Here is a 20,729-nt window from a genome sequence, read left to right as displayed (position 1 = left end):
AAAGGGAAGAGGAAGAGGAAGAGGAAGAGGAAGAGGAAGAGGAAGAGGAAGAGGAAGAGGAAGAGGAAGAGGAAGAGGAAGAGGAAGAGGAAGAGGAAGAGGAAGAGGAAGAGGAAGAGGAAGAGGAAGAGGAAGAGGAAGAGGAAGAGGAAGAGGAAGAGGAAGAGGGGGGGAAGAAGAAGAAGAAGAAGAAAAAGAAGAAGAAGAAGAAGAAGAAAAAGAAGAAGAAGAAGAAAAGGAAAGAAAAAGAAAAAGAAAAAAAGAAAAAGAAAAAGAAAAAGAAAAAGAAAAAGAAAAAGAAAAAGAAAAAGAAAAAGAAAAAGAAAAAGAAAAAGAAAAAGAAAAAGAAAAAGAAAAAGAAAAAGAAAAAGAAAAAGAAAAAGAAAAAGAAAAAGAAAAAGAAAAAGAAAAAGAAAAAGAAAAAGAAAAAGAAAAAGAAAAAGGAAGGAAAAGAAAAGAAAATTTGTCACCGTGTATTTACATTCCTTTTTCTTTTATTCTAATCTAATATAGAAAAATCAGTTCATCTTAGCACCTGTGTATACAGGCTTCCATTCTACAAGTCACAGACAGTATGACTCACACCAGTCAATTTTAGTAATTCAGGCAAATCATTCGGGTTCCCTCTATAAGATGCAGAGAGATAGTGATACTTGCAGCTGACAATTAATCCTACTTGTTTTAGAATGAAATGACCTATCTTTCTTTTTCTACTGACTGTAAAGAGATTTGAGTCAAGTAAACTTGAAGAGATGTAACCAGACACATTAAGAATAATGAGTGCTTCTGAATACCATCTTGTACAAAAATACAGCTATTTGCTTTGCAGCCTCAGAATCAAGTGCAAAACTTTCTGAAACTGACAAATTCTCACAATTTTTTCAGTAAACTACAGATTTGGTCTAATTGTAAAAACAAAAAGACCTCACAAAAGTCATTGCAAAAAGTTTTTACAAAAGTTATTGCAATGATGTTTCATCCAATACCACAAACAGAGCACATGAAGTCATACCCTTATACTAACCATGAAGGCCAAAGGACAGGAGTGAATGTTGGCATGGTGGACACAGCAGTTCTCGCTATTTGCATCTTTCCAGCTGGCAGGGCACTCATGCTCCTCACAGAATTCCCTTGCAGCAGTAGCATTGCTGGCCAAGGAGCAGAGGAAAAAGACATAATTTTATATTCATTACTTATTCCTCAAAACTGTAATAGCACAGAAAATCCTGTATAGAAAAATGAGTAACATAAACATATGCAGTGAGAGAAACACTGTAATGCCATTTCTTTCTCTTTTGTTTTACTTCTGATTGAAGCACTCTTAGAGCAATGAAGATTGCTGTCAGCTCTGGCAGATACTAGACCTCAAGCAGCTACCAGCCTCCACTTACGTCTTGAGACTGACTGCATGACCAGATTACTTGGCATTGCTACAACTGGATTAGAAGAACATACCACTTACTGTACTTCCACTATCAGAAATATGTGTCCCTGGTTACTTTCATTCTCGGTGTTTTCAACTGTATACATGAATCTATGCATGTGATTCCTATTTGGCTTCAGTCTTTGCTCCACAACCTGAAGAACCAATAATAATTAGCACACTGGACAACAATATCAGACACAAATCCTAAAACCAAAATCTTAGAGGAAATAATGGTCTATATGTTTAGACTGTTCTGCAAAACAAACACAGAATCACAGAACAGCCCAGGTTGGAAGGGGCCTCAAAAGACCATCAGGTCTGACCATTCGTGGGAAAAAGGAGACTAGATGAAATTACTTTGGACGCTGTCCAACTGCGTCTTAATAACCTCCAGTGATAGGAACTTGACCTTGTGAAAGTTGTTCCTGTGACTGGTTGTCCTCATTGTAAAAATATATATATATATATATATATTTCTTGTATCAAGATTAAATGTCTCCCAGTGCAACTTTTATCTTTCGTGTTTTTGCCCCTTGTCTTCCCATGTGACTCCTTGTTAGGAGACCTCCATCCTCTTTGTAGCTACCCTTGGAATACTGTCATGAGGTCCTCCCCTAAGCTTTCTCATCTCAAGGGTGTAAAGATCTAACTCCTTCAGTCTTTCCTCATAGTGGAAGGCTTTCTTTAGCGCTTTGATTATCTTTGCGGCTCTTCTTCGGACCCTGACCAGCCTTTTTTGAATTGCAGGGACCAGAACTGGACATAGTACTCCAGGCCTGACAAGTGCTGAGTAGAACTAGTTGTAGGAGATTAGATTTAAAAGAGAAGACTACATTACAAGAAATATATGTAAGTTAGGATTTTTGGAAGTTCATCACAGAAAGATGAATGTAGTTCCCTGGATATGTGTTGCAACACTTCTTTCCAATGTGTTTTCTCATTTACACTTTCAGTTGAGCAACAGCTTCTGTGAAGTTGGTTATGACCATAATAAACTGATTCGGCTTTAAAATAAAATCATTTTCTCCAAATATGGCTTACTCAGCAGATACAGCCAGATTTCATTCTACAGTTTAGTTTGTATATTATGCACAATAGGTCTCTAAACTGAAAGTGATGCCAGGATTTATATATATATATTTATTTATCTATTTATTTATTTATTTATTTTTAATGTGAGAACAACTAGCCCATACTGAGTAGATTTAAGAGAGAAGTCTATATCAGAAGAAACAAATATGTGTACGTACTCAAAGAGCAGGATTTTCTGAATTCCTTAGTGATTTAAGAGAGTGGTTCTCCTTGGAAAGACTAGGAAAACTGACTCATTCCAAGCAGTTAAAAAAAATGCTTTTTCGTCAAGTTTTTGGATTATTTATTTATTTATTTATTTATTTTCTATTGCAAATGGATTATATGTCATCTTTCAATCTTAAATAAAATCACCCTGGATAACAGCTTTTACATGAACTTCACCAAGTGAACACTCACATAGACAAAGAACGTGAGTTTTTTTCATAAACATCTCTTATAGTAGCCAAATACAGAACAGAATATGGGGAATTGTGGCTGCAGCCTCTGTCCCAGCCATTGCTTTATACGGTTGGAGAACTGGTGTGTACAGTCCACAACTGTAAGATCACAGCGTACTAGCATTTTAGTGATCTAAAGTTGTACACAGACACGTGCTGTACTTAGCCTATGTTGTCTAGTTACTAACAGTCTCTGAAGTGACTGAACTGGACTCCTTTTGGACTGATTTCAATGCCATAGAAATTGAAATAAATTCTTCACTGAAATCACTGGATTCAAGGTTGGGCCAACCCCTTTGTTACATTTATGTTGTGCACTTTGAATATGCTTATTATTAAAACAGACATAGAACACAGTGAGTTTGGGACTCCTGCTAGAATTTCATTAATTTCCTCACGTAGAGAAGCTAACAAGTGACATTTAGAGTTGCACTGACACTGTTATACAGATGCAGGATGACACGTGCTGTCCTTGACATGCAGGTGAGTGTGCCATGATGGGTGTTGTGAAAGCAAAGCCATTCCAGAGGGGCAAATATCAGTGCAAACACTGCTAGAAGAGAACTCAAGAGGTGCAAGGAATTAGATAGGAGCACAAGAACATGTGTTCCAATTATGTTATAGTAAATGTCTGTGCGTACAGAATCCCCATATACCCATAACTATGAAAACATTTTATAGGAGGTAATACCTGTGAGAAAGGATTCCATTTTGCACTGCATATTGATAAAAGCCATCTGAAGCAAAGACTGCATAGGTCACATTGAAGAATTCCCCACTCACAGCCTTTTCTGGAGGCCTTTTCACCCATGCCATCTCCAGACCTAGAAAAAATAAAATTATGAGCCAATATATTTGCCGTACTTTTCTACTTTACAGTTGTATACAAATGTAAATCTTTCTCTGTGGTAGGGAACATTGTGTACTGAAAGGGAAGTACGTGTAATTTTCATCCATTGTTCCTTTTGCTTTTTCCAAGCCCAAAATACTCATCCATTTTAGTGGCTGTATAAGTAAGCACAAATGCTCATTACTACAATTCTGACATTCACTTAGAAAAGATCAAGCACTTGGAGAAATATGATAAAAAGTCTGTTCATCTTATCTATAATAAATTTAGTCTCAGCACAATGCAGTGCTACTTGTCCTGATACATTTGCTTTGATTGGAATGGGTTGCCCAGGGAGGTGGTGGAGTCACTGTCCCTTGGGGCGCTTAAGGAAAGTGGACGTGGTGCTTACGGACGTGGTTTAGTGGGTGGTAGGGGGACACTTGGACCAGATGATCTTGGAGGTCTTTTCCAACCTTAATGATAATGTAATTCTATGATTCCTCTCAGAGCAGGTAATAAGCACTGTTCATCATTCCCGGCTGCTTTCACTGAGGCGCACCTCCTTATTGAAGAAGAACAGATAATTCCAGGACACATGAAATTCAGTCAGAAACTTTAACCTCACTAGATACTACTTATGCTAATTACATACTTAAGAAAGCTTACTCTTTTTATAAAACTGTATAACTTACAGAGCAGAGGACAGTGGGAGTACTGCTGCTCAGACATCTGTCATTTTCCATTTTTACACCCTTACCAGGAAAAATAATTTAACTTGGTCATCTCTCGTGTCCCTGGGACACCTTATTACCTGCTCTGAGCCTGTGAGTGAAGTGAGATTAGAGGTGAGAGCTGTTTTTAATTCATATTCTCAAACAACGCTATGTAGTGGTTTGGGCTGAGATGGAGTTAATTTTCTTCACAGTGGCTAGTATGATACCATGTTTTGGATTTAGGATGAGAACAATGCTGACAGCACACCAATGTTTAGTTGTTGCAGAGCAGTGCTCCCACTGAGCCAAGGCCTTTCCAGCTCCTCGGGCTGCGCCACCAGCGAGGAGGCTGGGGGTGCACAAGGAGCTGGGAGGGGACACAGCCAGGAACAGCTGACCCCAGCTGGCTAAAGGGATGTCCCATACCATGAGGCATTGTATGAGACAATAAAATACAGTGGGCGGGTGGGGGAGTGTGGGGGGTAGTTACTGCTGCTCAAGATCTGGCTGGGCATCAGTTGGTAGATGGTGAGCAATTGCATTGTACATCACTTCCTTTGTATATTTTATTTATGTTTATATTTATATATATTATCCCTTTCTTTTTTTATCTTATTAAACTGTTGTTATTTCAATCCACAAGTTTTTACCATTTTTTTTCTGATTTTCTCCCCCATCCCACTGGTGAGGAGTGAGCAAATACCTATGTGGTGCTTAGCTCTCTGCCAGGTTAAACCACAACAACTATAAAAATCTTTCCACTCCTTTCACCAGCCTCTCCGCATGTTGTTGGATGAAGGTTTAAATTTTTGACATGTCAAATAACATATGCAGGCATGCAGTTTGTCAGGAAATATTAAATCCATTCTGCAGAGGATGGGTAAGAGTGTTCCCATCCTGCTCTTCAAGAGATCCTCACTTTTTTGTTGTTGTTGTTCAGTTATAAATTCTCTTAATACTCCGGAGTTGTTTTTACAAGTGTATTCTTCACTTGCACTGTTAGTGAAATAAGACGTTATTTTTTCCCTTAAACATAATTCCCTTTCAGATATAAAGAAGCAAATTCTAAAAGAACCTCTAGGCATCACCTCTCCCTTGCAAAGTAGTTTTGTAAAAAGTAAACAAAGGTTAAAAAAAAAAAAAGTAAAAATAGCTCTCGCTACTAAGAGCAATTTGCACTAAAAGGTAAGAGAGCTGAAGTTCAGAGAATGTAAGAGAATGAATGTAGAAGGTCAGCATAAACTTCAGAAAAATTACTTTCTACTCACCTTTAAAGGTCTCACAAAAATAAACAAAACTCTTATTTCAATGATAGATACTCACACATCTAAGTGTTTTGAAGATCTTGTGTTACAAGTAAAATTGACAGCAATGAAGCTGCAGTAGATGCCTTTCACTTTGCTTTCATAAGTGCCCAGGGATTGCAAGGAAGAATCACAGAGAAAGGCAGGATAAAGCTTGGAGTTCATTCTAAAACTGGTTGTAAAGGGTATATGTTAATCAGAAAACCTACACATATTTGTTTCCTTTTACTCAGTTCACACTGATTTATTAATAAGAATAGCTTCAAAAAAGTTATATGTTCTGATAAGTAGTGGTTCCAATGTTAAAACAATAATAAATTCATACAGGAATAAAATCCTTGGTTGACAGCCAACTAGATGGTCTTTCAATTCCTCTGTTCAGTCTGAACTCTTCAGAAAATGTTTGATTATAGTATTGAGTTCAGAGTAGGACCCAGTAGTTTATTTCCTGGAGTGTTATATCATTATTAGAATTTCTCAGGTAAACTTGTTTTTTTCTTAAAAAAAGAAAAAAAAAAGGAAGGGAAAGGAAAGGAAGGGAAGGGAAGGGAAGGGAAGGGAAGGGAAGGGAAGGGAAGGGAAGGGAAGGGAAGGGAAGGGAAGGGAAGGGAAGGGAAGGGAAGGGAAGGGAAGGGAAGGGAAGGGAAGGGAAGGGAAGGGAAGGGAAGGGAAGGGAAGGGAAGGGAAGGGAAGGGAAGGGAAGGGAAGGGAAGGGAAGGGAAGGGAAGGGAAGGGAAGGGAAGGGAAGGGAAGGGAAGGGAAGGGAAGGGAAGGGAAGGGAAGGGAAGGGAAGGGAAGGGAAGGGAAGGGAAGGGAAGGGAAGGGAAGGGAAGGGAAGGGAAGGGAAGGGAAGGGAAGGGAAGGGAAGGGAAGGGAAGGGAAGGGAAGGGAAGGGAAGGGAAGGGAAAAGGTCTCTGATCTAATCTTTTCTAACATAAACAGAAGTGTTCCTTTACACCAGTTATTTAGCCCTTTATTCCCAGTTACAGAGTCACAGAATCACAGTACAGTTGAAAACGGAAAGCATCTCTGGAAATCATCCAGTCCAGCCTGATCTTGTTCAAGGCAGAGTCACCTGTTGCAAGGCAGAGTCACATGTTGCTCAGTCCTTTGCAAAGCTGGGTTTTGGATATGCCCGAGGATGGAGAAACCACATCTCTGGGCAACCTCTTCCAGTGTTTGATGACCCATAGAGAATAAAAGCTTTTTTTTACATTTAAATTGAATTTCCCATATTTCAATTATTCTTTAATTATTTTTAAATCTCAAGCAATTCCAAATATTAAAAAAAAAACACAAACTATTTTTTATTTTATCATAATGTAGATTCAATTTTGAAACTGACTGGAATAAGTGGTTAAAGATCTCAGATTTTAAGTACTCACGGAACAGTGTTGAGCAAGGAGAAGAAAGCACTATGTGCAGAAATGGTGATTTTATTTACTGGCTGGAGTGTTTAAACAGTCCACTTTTGAAATAACACTATAAAATTTCAGGAATGACTCAACAGAATTTGCTGCAATGCAGAACTGACTGCCTGCTTTGTTTGGATTAAGTTGCATTTGGTTTTCTAATGAGAAATGAAATGTTTTCAGTTATTTTCTGGGGGAAGGGATTCAGCTGTTGCTATTCCCTTTTCTTTTGGAATCAATGAATATTGGACAAATAATTACTCAAAACTTTCTTTTGGCTATTTTCTTTCACTTTTTTCTCTACAAAAAAACGTTGTTACTGACTCAGATGCCTTCCACCACGTGAAACATTCATTATGAGTTAGGTATTATTCTGAGTACTTCAATTTGGGTTTCTCAATCTTTCCTCAAGCAAGATATGATCTTCTATGAGCAGCTTTAGAACTCACCTCCACAGTCCAGCATGTTATACTCATCTGGTTTTTCCAGGGGCCAACAGTCATAGTCTTTGTTGTCTAAATCATGCCATCCCCCTACTAACATCACCTGCCAGAAAAAAAAGTATACAAATTGACCCCATAAAACACACTATAGGAACAGGGGAAGGATGAGTTTCATTTGTAAAGTTTGTATTTCTTCTAAAGAAAATAAAACAAGCATAGAAACAGAACCTGGCATATTTTGATTTGTTTCTTCGACTTCTGAAGCAAAAAGTGACAACTTTTTAGGGATCAGTTTATTACTTTGATCTAGCCAGAAATTAGACCTGAGATAATGTAGTGACTTAACTAAACTGTCTCTTGCAGAAGTTTTCCTCTATAAAAAAATGGGCAGTTCTAGGACCATATGCAGAGAAACATTTTATTTAAAGAGTTTTTCTCCTTGCTTTTAAAATGCCATCTTCCTACACTGAAATTCTTTCCATGATTATTTTTCATTATAGATTTAAGAACAAAATATAATTAATTATACAAATGTTACAATATGTAATTATAGACAATATTAAGATTGTGTATGCCTATTACAAGTAGAACACAGCATCATAATAGCATACAGAGTGAATTCAAACAGTTGCCATGATTATGCCTGTATATATATTATACATTGTATACATATTTATACTAATCAGGTATTAAAATAGACATTCTAGGCTATATATGAAGAGATGATAATACACCCTGGGTTTAGTCCTCAATTAGTAAAAGAATTATTTTTCTCTATATATTATTGGAAAACAATAATCTACTGGATTTTGCAATTACTAATCCAGTTATTTAAGGAATAAGATAGAATTATATAATTTTTTTCCAACGTATTCTGCTATTATCCTTGTATAGATGTACATTAATAAAACAGCCATCTCACTGCAATAAGCCATCTACCATTCCTACAGTATGCATGGACCAGAGGAATACATTACAGTAAAAGGATCTACATAGTTTACCTACCAATAAACTGAGGAGGCTTCGGAGCCCTAAGGCAAGTGTTTTGATAGCTCTCATACTCCCTAACATGCATCCAGCTCACCAAGTGTCTGGGCTGCTGCTGTTGTTGCTGTTGCTGCTGAATTAGATGCCCCTGCCTAAGAAGGGGGGTTGCTAGGCAAGCCGATCCTAGCAACTCCAGCTGCTGCAGATGTTCTGCCTCCTCCTCCTCTTTTACCCTACCCTACATCTGCTCAGTTCAGGGTGGAAACACTCCACCACACTTTTGCTGAACCTCTCTGAAAAATCAGCAATTGCCTTAGGGGCAGCCCTGCTTTCAGACTGTTGATGTTTGTGCCCCTGTCAGCTCCAACCTGGAAGAGCAATGGGAGGATTTTATTTCACTGCCTTATTGAGCTTGGGTAGCATCTGACCCTTAGACAGCATCCTATAGTTGATGAATCAATATTGTGAAAATAAACACAGACACATAGTTGGGCCTGGGCAGAGAGATCTGTACAAGCAACGATCACCTGTGTAAGACAAACTGTAAGACTACAGACTGAACTAGGTGATCTCCTGAGGTTCCTTCCAACTTGAGTTATCTTAAGTCCAGTGACTCCAATTTCACAGTCCCTGGAGGTGACGGACAACTTTTGTTTGAGACATGACCTGCTACACAGGTGAAATAGACCTCTGCCTAGCCATGCTGAAAAGATGTCTCTAGTGCTATTTCTGTTTTCTGAAGTCACGGTCAACACTGAATGTCAGTTATGATTCAGCTCTTCCGGATATTTTCCCTGGAATTCCGGCTCAGCCCAAATTCACCTTAAGAACCTTAGTTGACATGCTTGAACTTCACAATCTGTCGCATCATAAGTGCATGAAAAAGTTACTTTGATGCAACATGTGCCCTGTTCATCTTGAAAGTGTTTGTAGGTCAATTAAAAAATCTGCTTGGATGCACTCATAAAAGTTTGAATGAACCAAGAGTGAATAAACGTATGAACTAACACAAAGTTTCGGGTTGGAATTTTGTGTTGGTAATGAAATCGTAAACCTCAGTTGTGTTGTGCTTCCCTGTGCTTCACTATGAGCATTTAACCTAAATCATACATTGCAATATATGGAAACCTTTAGACTATTTCAGCTTAGCTAAATGACAGAAAGAGTTGAAAAAAAAATATAATTTTTGGCTAGAATTATCTGATTAGAAGAACTCTACATATATTAACACCAGGAGAGGTTTTACTAGTGATTTGTTTCAGGATATCTTGTGCTTAATGAGGAATTTGTTGGCAGGAAAGCTAAGGATTACAACTTGTTAGATCCCACAGCAGCCAACAGATTACCAGACTGATCCTATTTTCTTTAATAGGGATGCCAAATATTCACATGGCATTAATATCATGATTCAAGGACTGTAAGGATCATACATTACCTTTATAGCTACTTGTCTGTCACAAAGTTCAGAATTACTGGAAGGTGGCCAAGAACAAGAAGCTGGTCTAGGAATCCTGAATTAAAGATGGATGGAAATGAATGGTTGTTGATTATCTGACTTAACAATCTGTCCCAGATATTTGGGAAGCACACTGCTGCCTCTGCATTTAAGTCCTAAAAATTTTAAAAAGAAAACCAGTGGTGACTGTTTTGCAATATAAATATAGGCACCATGCTAAAAAGAAGTGAGAGATTAGTAAGTAAGACATTATTCGGGTCTGTCAACAATTCTATGTATATGAAGGAAATCAGAAACGGATTTGAATAAAGTGAGATGGTCATCTCAAACTTAATATTTTTTCCATTTGCTTTTTTTGTTGTTGTTGTTTGCCCATTATCTGCAGCCCCATAATTTGCATTAATGTTGTACTATGAGTTATTTTATTAACAGTCAGACTCAGTCCAGTATAAATTATTCTGCCTACTGCTACTTGTTTTGCTCAATGCATTAACACATCTCTTTGGCTTCCCCTCTCAGAAGGATTTTGCATCTGAAAAAAAAAAGGGGGGGGGAATTTCTACTGATTTAAATAAAGTTTCTCTAATAACTTCATGTTTACAGATTTATTTCTATTGGCTGTGCTCAGACGGTCACTTAAGAAACATGGTTTCCATTTAATTCCTTAACTTAATAATAACTTCTAGCATCAAATAGAAGGAAAATACAGATATTTCAAAGTTCCATGAGCAATATCACTGTTGCTATTGATAAAGATGTACATTTTCATTAAAGTTTGTAAAAATGAACAATTCTATATCTAAAATATCCATATGCTGTACACATATAAAATAATAGTAGTTAAAATATTGCTGAATAAAACTTGTTAAATATGTACTTTGAGATATTTTAGAAAAGTAATTTCCAGCAATATACCAGAACAAAACTTTCTATGATGAAACCTTCAAATATCTTTGAAGGTATTTATTTAGTAATTCAAGCTTTCCAGACAGTTCTTGTCTTGATAACAAGCTGCAGTCAAAATAAAGATGTTTATACTATTTATTTTTTAATTGGATTAAATTTTCTAGCAAGACAATTATTTGCCACATAAAACAGTCTCAAAAATCAATATAGGCTTCATTTGTAATTTCAAAATTATGGAATTTGAAAGACATCTTTTTTTCAGAATTGTTTTTTCTTTGAAAAATTAGCATTTTAAACACAATTCCTTAAAATATGAAACTCTAGTATGCAGATTATGTTATTAGCCAGATGTTATCAGATCATTTTATGTGTATACAGGAAAAGACAGATTTAGAAACTGAAAAAAAAAACTTTATAAATATTTTGATGGAGTACAAAAATGTATTCTGGATTGAATCAAAGAGGGACAATTGAGGGAAAAATGTGAAAAACTGGGCAAGTATTAAGTAAAAGTGAATTGATAGGGTTGGTGAAAAATTTGCATAGACATTTATGTTTCCTAAAGAGAGGTCTTTTATACAAACAGGTGGTTTAAACCTTCTATGCTATATTCATGTATTCACACGCAGGGGTATTATAACTCTAAAGATAACAAATTCCAGGCCGAAGTCAAGCATTCCTGACCAGAACACCACTGTACATTGAGGACTCAGTGAACCTGTGCCATGCTGGGCTGCGTTGGGCTGCACGTCCAGCGTGGCCGCCAGTCCAGTGTTATGCTGCACACACACCTTGGACCCAGTGATTATTCCACTTGTGTGTCAATGCTGTTATCTTTGCACAGAAAGAAGATCTCATGAGCAAGGTGTTTCTGTTTTCACTGTAGAAATGATAAGTAGAGTTGTTTCCTTGAAAGAAAATCAAGTGAACGGTGAATGACCAAAGGAGGACACGCTGTGCTACGTACAAGGTCTGCACGACACACTGCATGTTGGTTGGAATCCCGTTCAATGCTTCAGGGCTTGGGGCTCCCAGCTTCTAAGGGGACATAAGATTATTTTTGGTATTCTCTTTTTACAATCTTAGCTCTAATAAAAAGCATTCTAAATGATACCTTACACGGTCTGATTGCATTTTTTACTGCGACGTACCAGCCCAGCACCACGTGGCACAAATCACAGGCTTCACAGAGTCATCATGTTCGCAAAAAGGCCAGAGCACTCTGAGACTTCCCTCTAGTGGTTTAACAGCAGAACAACGGGAGACCAATTCCTCTGTGTGCACAGATTGGTTTAAGTATGGCTTCCTTTTGATGCAAAAGGTGCCACAAATGGGATACCTTCAGTGTCACCTGTCTACGAGCAGCACAGGTACGAGTTCTCACCTGGGAATGAGGTGAGGCAGCAGCTGGTGGCCTTGTACCCCTTCCCTTCATAACAGCAGAGTGATGCAGTGGACAGAGCCACAAGAAATTGCCAGGTTTTGGCGTATTACCTCACATTACCACACATTACCTCAGCATAGCAAGTTATTACACACCCACTGGATCATGGTAACCATTTGTTCACATGTGATTTGCCTGCAGAAGGTGCTTTGCTGTTCTACCTAGCAGCCCACAAAAAGTGTTGATCCTGTGTAGTAGTTCCACATTGACATAAAGAAGTGTACATGTCAAAAGAGACCTTCCAGCATGGGCTTCTTGCACACTCTCCTTATGGTGCTGGTACTCCAGGCTTTCTGCTGGTTATTATTATTATTATTATTTAATTTCCCTTGTTCTGCTGCATTAGTTTTAACTGGCTCAGTGTTTTTTTCCTCCCACCCCCTGTTTTTCCTCATCTGTTCTGTCTGCCAACCAACTCATGTTCAAGTAAAGTAAAAACTGGGTGTGAGCTCATGATGTGGTTCAGTGAAACTCAGATCATAGATGAGCCTGGATTAGCAAGATCAAGAAACAACATCTGATTCTCTCCAGAATTCTTGGTAATTTAATTAAAAGACTAAATATTGTCATACATTTTGTATTGTACATTATTGATTGTCCTCAGTTTGTTGGAAATGTTGAACTGGCACCAGATTAGGGTATGGTGAAATTCTGGAGCACAGGAAGCAAGCTTCTAAGCCTTGCATAAAGCACACCATCACATATCTTTGTAGTGTCTTTACATTTCTCTCACTCTCCCAAATATTGGAAGTTTGAAAGAACTCCAAAGAAAGAGGCCTTAGGCTAAAAGAATGATAATCATAAAATAAAAAAGAGGTAATGGCATACTTGTTCCTAACAATCTGGAAGTTTAATGGTAGATGATTAATCTTTGATGACAGTTTAACTCAACTGCAGCAGAAGGAACAAACAGTTACACAGTTTACACAAAGGAATGGAGCTGGGAGGCACTATGAAAGCATGACAGATCAGAGAAAGATTTTTGTGAAAAGGTAATTACAGGACATTGAAAATTACAACTCAGAAACTGCTTCTTTTGACTGCCATCTAGGATGTTATACATACCTCACAACACACATAAACCTTAAAAATGCAAATAACATTCATTGGTAGGGTGACAAGTAGTTTGCACTGGACTCTCAAGTTGCTGTGAATACTGAACAAATTTACACTTTTATAAATGCATTTGTTAGGTCCACTCTAATTGATACAGCATCTTAGGAAGGCTTGTTCTGCTGTTGCAGCAGAGTTTGATCTGCAGCACTACATAAGATTAAATATGTAATTAATCTCAAAAATGATTAAAAAAAATAACAAAACTTCAAGTATGAAGTAGCAGGTATGTGAAGCATGAAATAGCACATAACCTGCAGGTTGTATGAAGGCAGTTGTCTTGGATATATTGCAAACTCGAAGTAGTATTTCCCTTTAAGAGAACACACTGCTGTTTAGAGAATTGACCAGTACATGAGCTGTTGTGGAAGGCATGTAACACTCTAAGATTTTCACTGTGTAAAGCAATCTGTATTTTTTCTTTGTCTAAAGAGAAGGTGGAAGCACTGATGACATCTGGAATTTCACAGAGTACTCATAATGAGAAATCTAGCAAGTAATAGTGATTCTCTAGCTGAAAATTCTGTTGGTCTTCATGATGTGATAAAACACATGATGGAAAACCCTTAAAAAGATTGGATAAGAAAAAAAGAACTTGCAGTTCTCAGAAAATCCAACAGGAATTTCATTTTCAAAGTGATTAACCGTTAGAAAATCTTAGTCTAAGTATATAACTTAAAAGAGATTTCTGCACCAAGGGATTTGCTTGAATTAATCATTGGATTTCTGTTACTGTAATGCAGCATGTCAAGGCTGTATTTGTTGAAAGGGCATTCCATAAGACGGAGAATGTGAGAACGTAGTTCAGTTTGACAGGATGACTGTCTAAGAGGCTTAAGGAGAGTTGGTCCCAGTTCAGCACAGAACAATTCTGTTTGGAAAGAAATTGAGTGGAACATCACTGATGTTCCTCCCATCTTTCAGTCCTCCTACACAGGCAGAAATGTTATGGATGTCTGCGGTTCTTAAAAACAGCAATCTTGGCTGTTATTAAGACCTACTAGAGAGGATCTACTAGTCGGTGAGTGACAGCAGGTGAGGGATATTTCTGTTCTTACATGCGTCATGCTCCATAGATGCACTGGTCACTCCACCGGTTGCGGTGACATTTGACTGAAATCTACATTTTGCCTTAATGGGGTTTTCCTTTCTTCCTCCTTTCTCACTCCATGACTCATTTCTGTTTACAGAATTCTTGAATGATTTTCTGCCCATATTTTTATCTACATTAGTATTGCACATTTATTGACGTTGCAACCCTTCCTCCACCCCAAATAAAAAGACATCCTTATAAGCCACAATAGTCTCTGTATTTCTAGGGACTCATGAGACCAGTAATTCCTAAGAGATGTTGAGAGGTCACTGAGATGGGCATCTCTTGGCCTTTTGTAACTGAAAGATCATTTAATCTTTTGGATGATCTCTTTGGAAGAACCCAGAAATGAAACAGGGGTCCTAAACTATTTCCTCAAGTTATGGCCATTTCTTTATATATCAGACTAGACAGATGTTTGTTTGACCTGTTTTTAATGACCTTTAGTATGACCTTTATCCATTCCTTGGTAGTCTAGTCCAAGATGCCTTACACAAAGTTTTTCTCACATTTCTTCACAAGGAGAAAGGGTTATCCCAGTTTCAGCAACATAATAGTGAAATACAGAGTGATTAAAGAAAACATATAATGGTAAGCAGAATAGATGTGTTGACTGTAGGAATGAGTACATTCCCTATGGACAGAGACTGATGATCCCAAATGCAGACCAGGATCTTAATCACAAGACCCCTTTCATATTGTAATTAAAATAGATGTCACATTTCCAGAAAGAAGTAGGAAACATTCTTTGTTTATCATCCCAGTCTATCTGCTGATGGAAGCTTCATCTCAATTAACTTTGTAAATCTGTGTCTCAAGTGGAGTGAACTTGGTAAATGTCCAGTTTGGCCTAAAGCCATCTTGCAGACTGTTTGGCAACTGACTAGTTGTCAGACCTAGTCCAGTGAGAGAAGGGAGGGTTTTCAAACACTATTGAATGTGAAAAGATTTCCATGCCATCCAGGATTCTCTGCTTCTTTGGGTACACTACTTCCTCTGCTAAAGTCAGACATGCTCTCCTTCTAGCAGAGAACACTGGACAGCCAGCAACTTCTATTTCTGTCATGTTAGCACCCAAATGGAGATTAATCTACTATTTACACAGTAGCTTTGACATAAGGAACAGTGTCTGAAGTGCTGACAGAAGACATGGGAAAGAAAATTGACTTGAATTTACCTAAATACCCAAGGTAATCTACCTGTAGGGATAACCTAAGATAGGCTTTTGTAAAGTCACATGCGATTATCATCTGATGTAGCACTTAGCCTCAATTTGACTGAAATGGCTAGCACGTATCTTTGCTTATTCCAACAATACGCTAGCCTCAGACTGAAGAACTTGAGAACACACTGCGAGGAAAAATGTAAGCATACTAAATCAGTATTATAAAGAGGATTTGTGTTTTCCATGATTTTACCTTCATATTGCTTAGGGCTATTAGCCAATTAGCTTTATCTACTGCCTCTGGTAGTAGAGCCTTTTGGTATGCCTCCCTTCAGACAGCACACTCCAGAGTGCTGTCATAAATGGTTTCCAGTACAGGCAGGCTAACAAGATACATAGGGTGTCAGTATGATTCTGCCATCATGCGTTTTCTTTGCTCTGCTCTGACAACAATCAGACGGGAATTTAACTGTGTCTTCTCACTTACACCTCCCTCGCTTCCCTTATAATTTGTGTAATTCCTTGGCTAGTAAGCTTCTCAAAACAGCCACCTTGTAGGAGATTCTCAAAGGCACCAATAGCAGCCAGAGGCCTGATGCCCACTGAAACTCCCTATGGTTTACTGTCACTTATTTTTTGGAATAATCTCCTCTCTCTTTATGGAAGTATGTGTACAGTGAGTAATAAACAAGGCACTAACAATCCTGACAGAGGCTATCAGGACACTGGGCATATCCCTCCCTCCTGGAAGCTATGCTGCCCGGGCTCAGAGCCAACACTGATAGTTCAGCTATCGAGCTTTGAAGTTATGTGAGGGAGAGCTGCTTGAGAAGCCCTAGCAAGGGCTCTCCCCCTTTCTCCTATGAGCTGCTTTTAGGATGGGCTCTCATGCTTTGAAAACGAACAAGTAATTGTTTTCATTGTAATTAGGTAATTATCAGCACAGAATTCTATGTATATTTTACTTCAGAAATGGGCATTATCAGAACTTTGGGATTTTCTCGGGTTTCTGTAGTATTTTTAAATGAACAATACCATCACTGATTTATTTTGATTTCCAAGCATACTCCTATTCTAGAATATCTGCTTAAGACTGTCTGTGGAGTTAGAGGTTTTTACTAAATTTACACAGGCATTTTATTTTCTTAACAATGATAGCTCTACACTAATGCATGACCACTATCAATTGTCACATTGGTTCATAATATCACTCTTTCCCCAGTCATAAAAACCATCACAGGGTGTCCTCACCACATGACAACAGGGAATTAAAGAGCCAGGCTACCTGCAGAAAGGGTAGGAAAATGAGGTACACTGTATAGAAAAAGAATAAAGGAAAAATAGTGCTCTTGTAACAACTCCTAGAGAAAGCACTGCTTTCCAGCGATCATCAGGCTTGTTCACTTTTATTTTGGAGAACAAACACCTGGGACATGCAGACTGGGAGTAAGGAGACCCTGAAATCAGCCTGATGTTAGTACATTCTGCATTTAAAGAAAGAAGAGGTGCATGAAAACCTGAATGCCCAGGGAACTGGTTTATTATTTCTTCTTCTGTGCTGATGAGAAAGGTATGCCATTTTAAATGGTGGCTTGTGATGAACTCATTAGCACATTGAGCGTGACTCATTAAAACAGTTATAGAATATCTTAAGAGATTTTTTCCCTTTACATTTGAGCAAAAGGATGCTTTTCATCTCTGGCTTGGCTATTTCTGATACTAGCTAGGGCATGTTTCAAGGCATTCTTCGTGTTCCATGCAGGGCTTATGAAAAGGCTATTTTTACCACATGACTATTAGCAAGTATCTCCAGCCCTCCTGCCTCCCTCAGGGTCAAATTCTCCCCTGAAAGTGTGCTCTGATTATGTAAGAGATATAAATTGAAATTCCACTGAGGAACTGTGGCTAGGGTAAAGCTGAAGACAAGATTACTTATGTGGTTTTGGTTAAGCACAAGTGGCTCATTCTTTTAAATAACAGGGCTTATTTTTGTTACTTCTGATGTACCAGTGGTTCAGTAAATACCCTGCTCATAAGTTCAGTTCTTAAACAAACTTACACCTGGTTCTTCAGGTAAAAAAAGAAAATGGGGGGAGGGGAAGAAGAAGATGCAAATCTAACTGAATTAGTTTTCTCTTGTGATAGAGTTACATCTTTTTGTATTGTAACTAGAATGTATTTAAACCCTGATCTTTCTAGAGAATTCTTTTCTGTCTGAAAAGCAGTCTGAGATCACTTTCACTTCCAGTCATGGAATGAACATGACCTATCATCGCTCTGTGTTCACAGCAGGCAGCCAGTAGGCCAGACTCTGACTTTCTCAAGAAGCAACACTTCTCACTCCGTTCCTGTGTGCTTGGGAGGCACTTCTGTTTAAAAATAAGTCATGTTATGCAAGATAATCATATTATATATAATATATGGTGCACTGTAGTGTACATATTGTAACTGCACAGAAACCTGGGTTAACCAATGTTGGTAAGTGTGTCCAATAAATGGGATATAAATGTTAAAACCTGGGAAGATGAAAAAGGTAAAGAAAATATGTTTCATAGTTGCCTAGACATGTATGAAGTCCTACAGGCTATATGTATTCTAACAAAATCTAAAGAGCTCAAATGTTTGTGGTTAAAGGAGCAAGGAACAGAGCAAGAAATACCCAGGAGAGCAGGTGAAGACTAGCAGGCAGGATCAAAAACCAAAGTTGCAAGGACAATGGTTTACATGTACCTGGCATCACACAGTGAGGAAGTACTTTTACTTCTGTGTTGAACAAATTTGTTTCACTGGATTTCTGGGCTGAAAGTGACCTTGCTGGAATGCAGACATACTCCAACTGCTCTGTTATGCTGTCCTCTATTTCCTGACTGTAAACTCTGACTACTAGATGAAACAAGCTGACAGTAACAGATTTCCTGAGTGCTGGCCACTGGCACTGCAGAAGACTGGAACACCACCATGTGATTTCATAAAAGCTAGATACTGGGAGGTGGCAATGGGAATTCATGCAGAATGATACTTCACAGGGAAGCAAGGAAGTAGATAGAGGTGCAGGGCTTACTGATCATCTCTGACGAACTGTGGTTCCTACCACAGGGTTCAACACTAGTTTGGTCTGATTTAGCTAAGGACAAAAGGACTTTAAAGGAAGAATGAGTCTCAGTTGCTAGGGAGGGATGGGGAAGTGCTATTCAGAATTCTGAGATATGTATTTACTACTCAGGAGATACATGAAATGAACCAGAGTGACATGAGCCAGGGATGTCTGGACTTACCTCATGATGTCATTACCTCATGATTGTCATCTTCCTTGTCTCTTGTGAGAACTGGCATCAATGTTTGTTACTGCTGCCCGCTGTTCTGAAAGCATGGTCTCCATTCTTCTTTGGGGTTTGCTGAAAGAATTGGCTTGTCTGAGATCTACAAGAAAAAAAGACACCTGCTGATGCAACAGAAGTCTCAGATTCAGGGCAAATTGCCAGAATCCAAGCAATTTAAACATCTTTTAAGAAATGCCATGCAAATTATGTTTTCATGTAGGCAAAAGAAATTCTAGTCACATGCCTAATATAGATTTTTCACCTATGTTTGCAAATCCATGACTCTGCCTGTGCCTTCTACTCTTACTAAGGGATTTGCTTTTAGAATGAAAGAGAAAGATCCATATTCACAGCAGGGACATTTAGACACAACAACCAAAGAGCAAGGCAAGTTTCTACCTGGTCTGCCATGCAAAATCAAAACTATAATTAAAGATCATAAAGGATCATGTATGATTAATGTGTCATAGTGGGTAACTGGTAATAAGGCCTTTTTATACGTATGTCTTCTGTAATAATTCTTTGAAAGCTCACTGTCTTGGATGTAGCTAGGGTAAATGTTATTATTCCTAACGTGATCATTTTTTTTAGTGATTTCACTAGTCAGGATGTTGGTCTTCTATTAACACTTACTGTTTCTTACTTAAAAAAACAACAACAGAAAAAAACAAACCCACAACAACAAAAAAACTTTTTTTAACTCCTATGGTCCTAGGACGAGAAAAATCACAAACATAATTCTGTAGACGTAACATTCATTCATTGTTACAGGAGACTTGCAGTTCTGGATAAGTGGCAAATTGTGTCTCATTTGTTCGAGGTAAAAATACTGATGGTTAGAACCACACAAAGAAATGACAGCAAGGAAGTGATTTCTTTAGAAATAAGTTTTTTATTCTAGCTTTGTCACAATGTAAAATGAAAGCATAAAATGAATGTGTATTACAGCAGTGCATTTATAAGATGTAGATAAATAAGAACATAATAACCTTTATATATTCTTATCCTACTCTAAATTCACAAACCTTGAGTTAGTGTTGGCTGCAGAACTGCGAGCCAAATTTCTCCCTCCCTAGATTGCATCAGGCATTCAGCACACCAGGAAATATTTCAAACAATTTCCTTCAAAATTGTTTCCCCCTAGGTATGCTGTCCCAGAATGAATAATTGTGTGACACTGATTGTGTCACACTGATTTTACTTGTTTCAGGACTTTCTAACTTTTTTATTATTATTAGCAGTTGGCCTTTATTACTCTGCTAAATTATGGGGAAAATATAGGTTATATCAATTGCCAGAATTAACTCAATTTTCCTGTCAGCAGTTTTCACCTTCATTTAACAATTGGTAGAGTAATGGTAACAAAATGCTTGTACAATAATTCATTTACCACTATTTTTCTATCTCTAACTTCAATGCCTTTTCTTTGGAGGACAGTCATATTTTTAATGACCTCCATCTTCAACTTAGGTCTTAAGGATTTCACTTAAATCTTGCTTTTTCACTGTTTCGTTTAAAGATATATTTTTTTAACCTGTTTAAAAGACTGTTAGCAACACTTACTCTAAGAGTTATTTTCTGCA

The 20,729-nt window shown here is 37.9% G+C and overlaps 1 protein-coding gene across 15 annotated transcripts in view; it reads right to left on the bottom strand.

The window, feature by feature from the left end:
- Window positions 1-20,729, bottom strand: part of LOC106043048 (atrial natriuretic peptide receptor 1-like) — a 57,092-nt gene that overhangs the window by 30,068 nt on the left and 6,295 nt on the right. For 4 of the 15 annotated variants that reach the window (XM_066987853.1, XM_066987856.1, XM_066987854.1 and 1 more), the window contains 7 exons: window positions 19,102-19,246; window positions 10,085-10,260; window positions 7,669-7,765; window positions 5,827-5,979; window positions 3,650-3,782; window positions 1,463-1,578; window positions 1,025-1,148 (listed from right to left, as the gene is read on the bottom strand). In XM_066987853.1, coding sequence (XP_066843954.1) covers window positions 1,025-1,148; window positions 1,463-1,578; window positions 3,650-3,782; window positions 5,827-5,972 — 519 coding nt within the window. In that variant the 5' untranslated portion in view covers window positions 5,973-5,979; window positions 7,669-7,765; window positions 10,085-10,260; window positions 19,102-19,246. Of the gene's footprint in view, window positions 1-1,024; window positions 1,149-1,455; window positions 1,579-3,649; window positions 3,783-5,826; window positions 5,980-7,668; window positions 7,766-8,667; window positions 9,532-10,084; window positions 10,261-19,101; window positions 19,247-20,729 lie in introns of those variants that run through there. The other 11 variants (XM_066987859.1, XM_048050582.2, XM_066987855.1 and 8 more) reach the window with 10 other exon arrangements.

Source organism: Anser cygnoides, chromosome Z (assembly GCF_040182565.1).
Source record: "Anser cygnoides isolate HZ-2024a breed goose chromosome Z, Taihu_goose_T2T_genome, whole genome shotgun sequence".
Lineage (NCBI taxonomy): Eukaryota > Metazoa > Chordata > Aves > Anseriformes > Anatidae > Anser > Anser cygnoides.
Note: the sequence above shows the minus strand (reverse complement) of the source record. Positions and strands in the feature narration are given on the sequence as shown.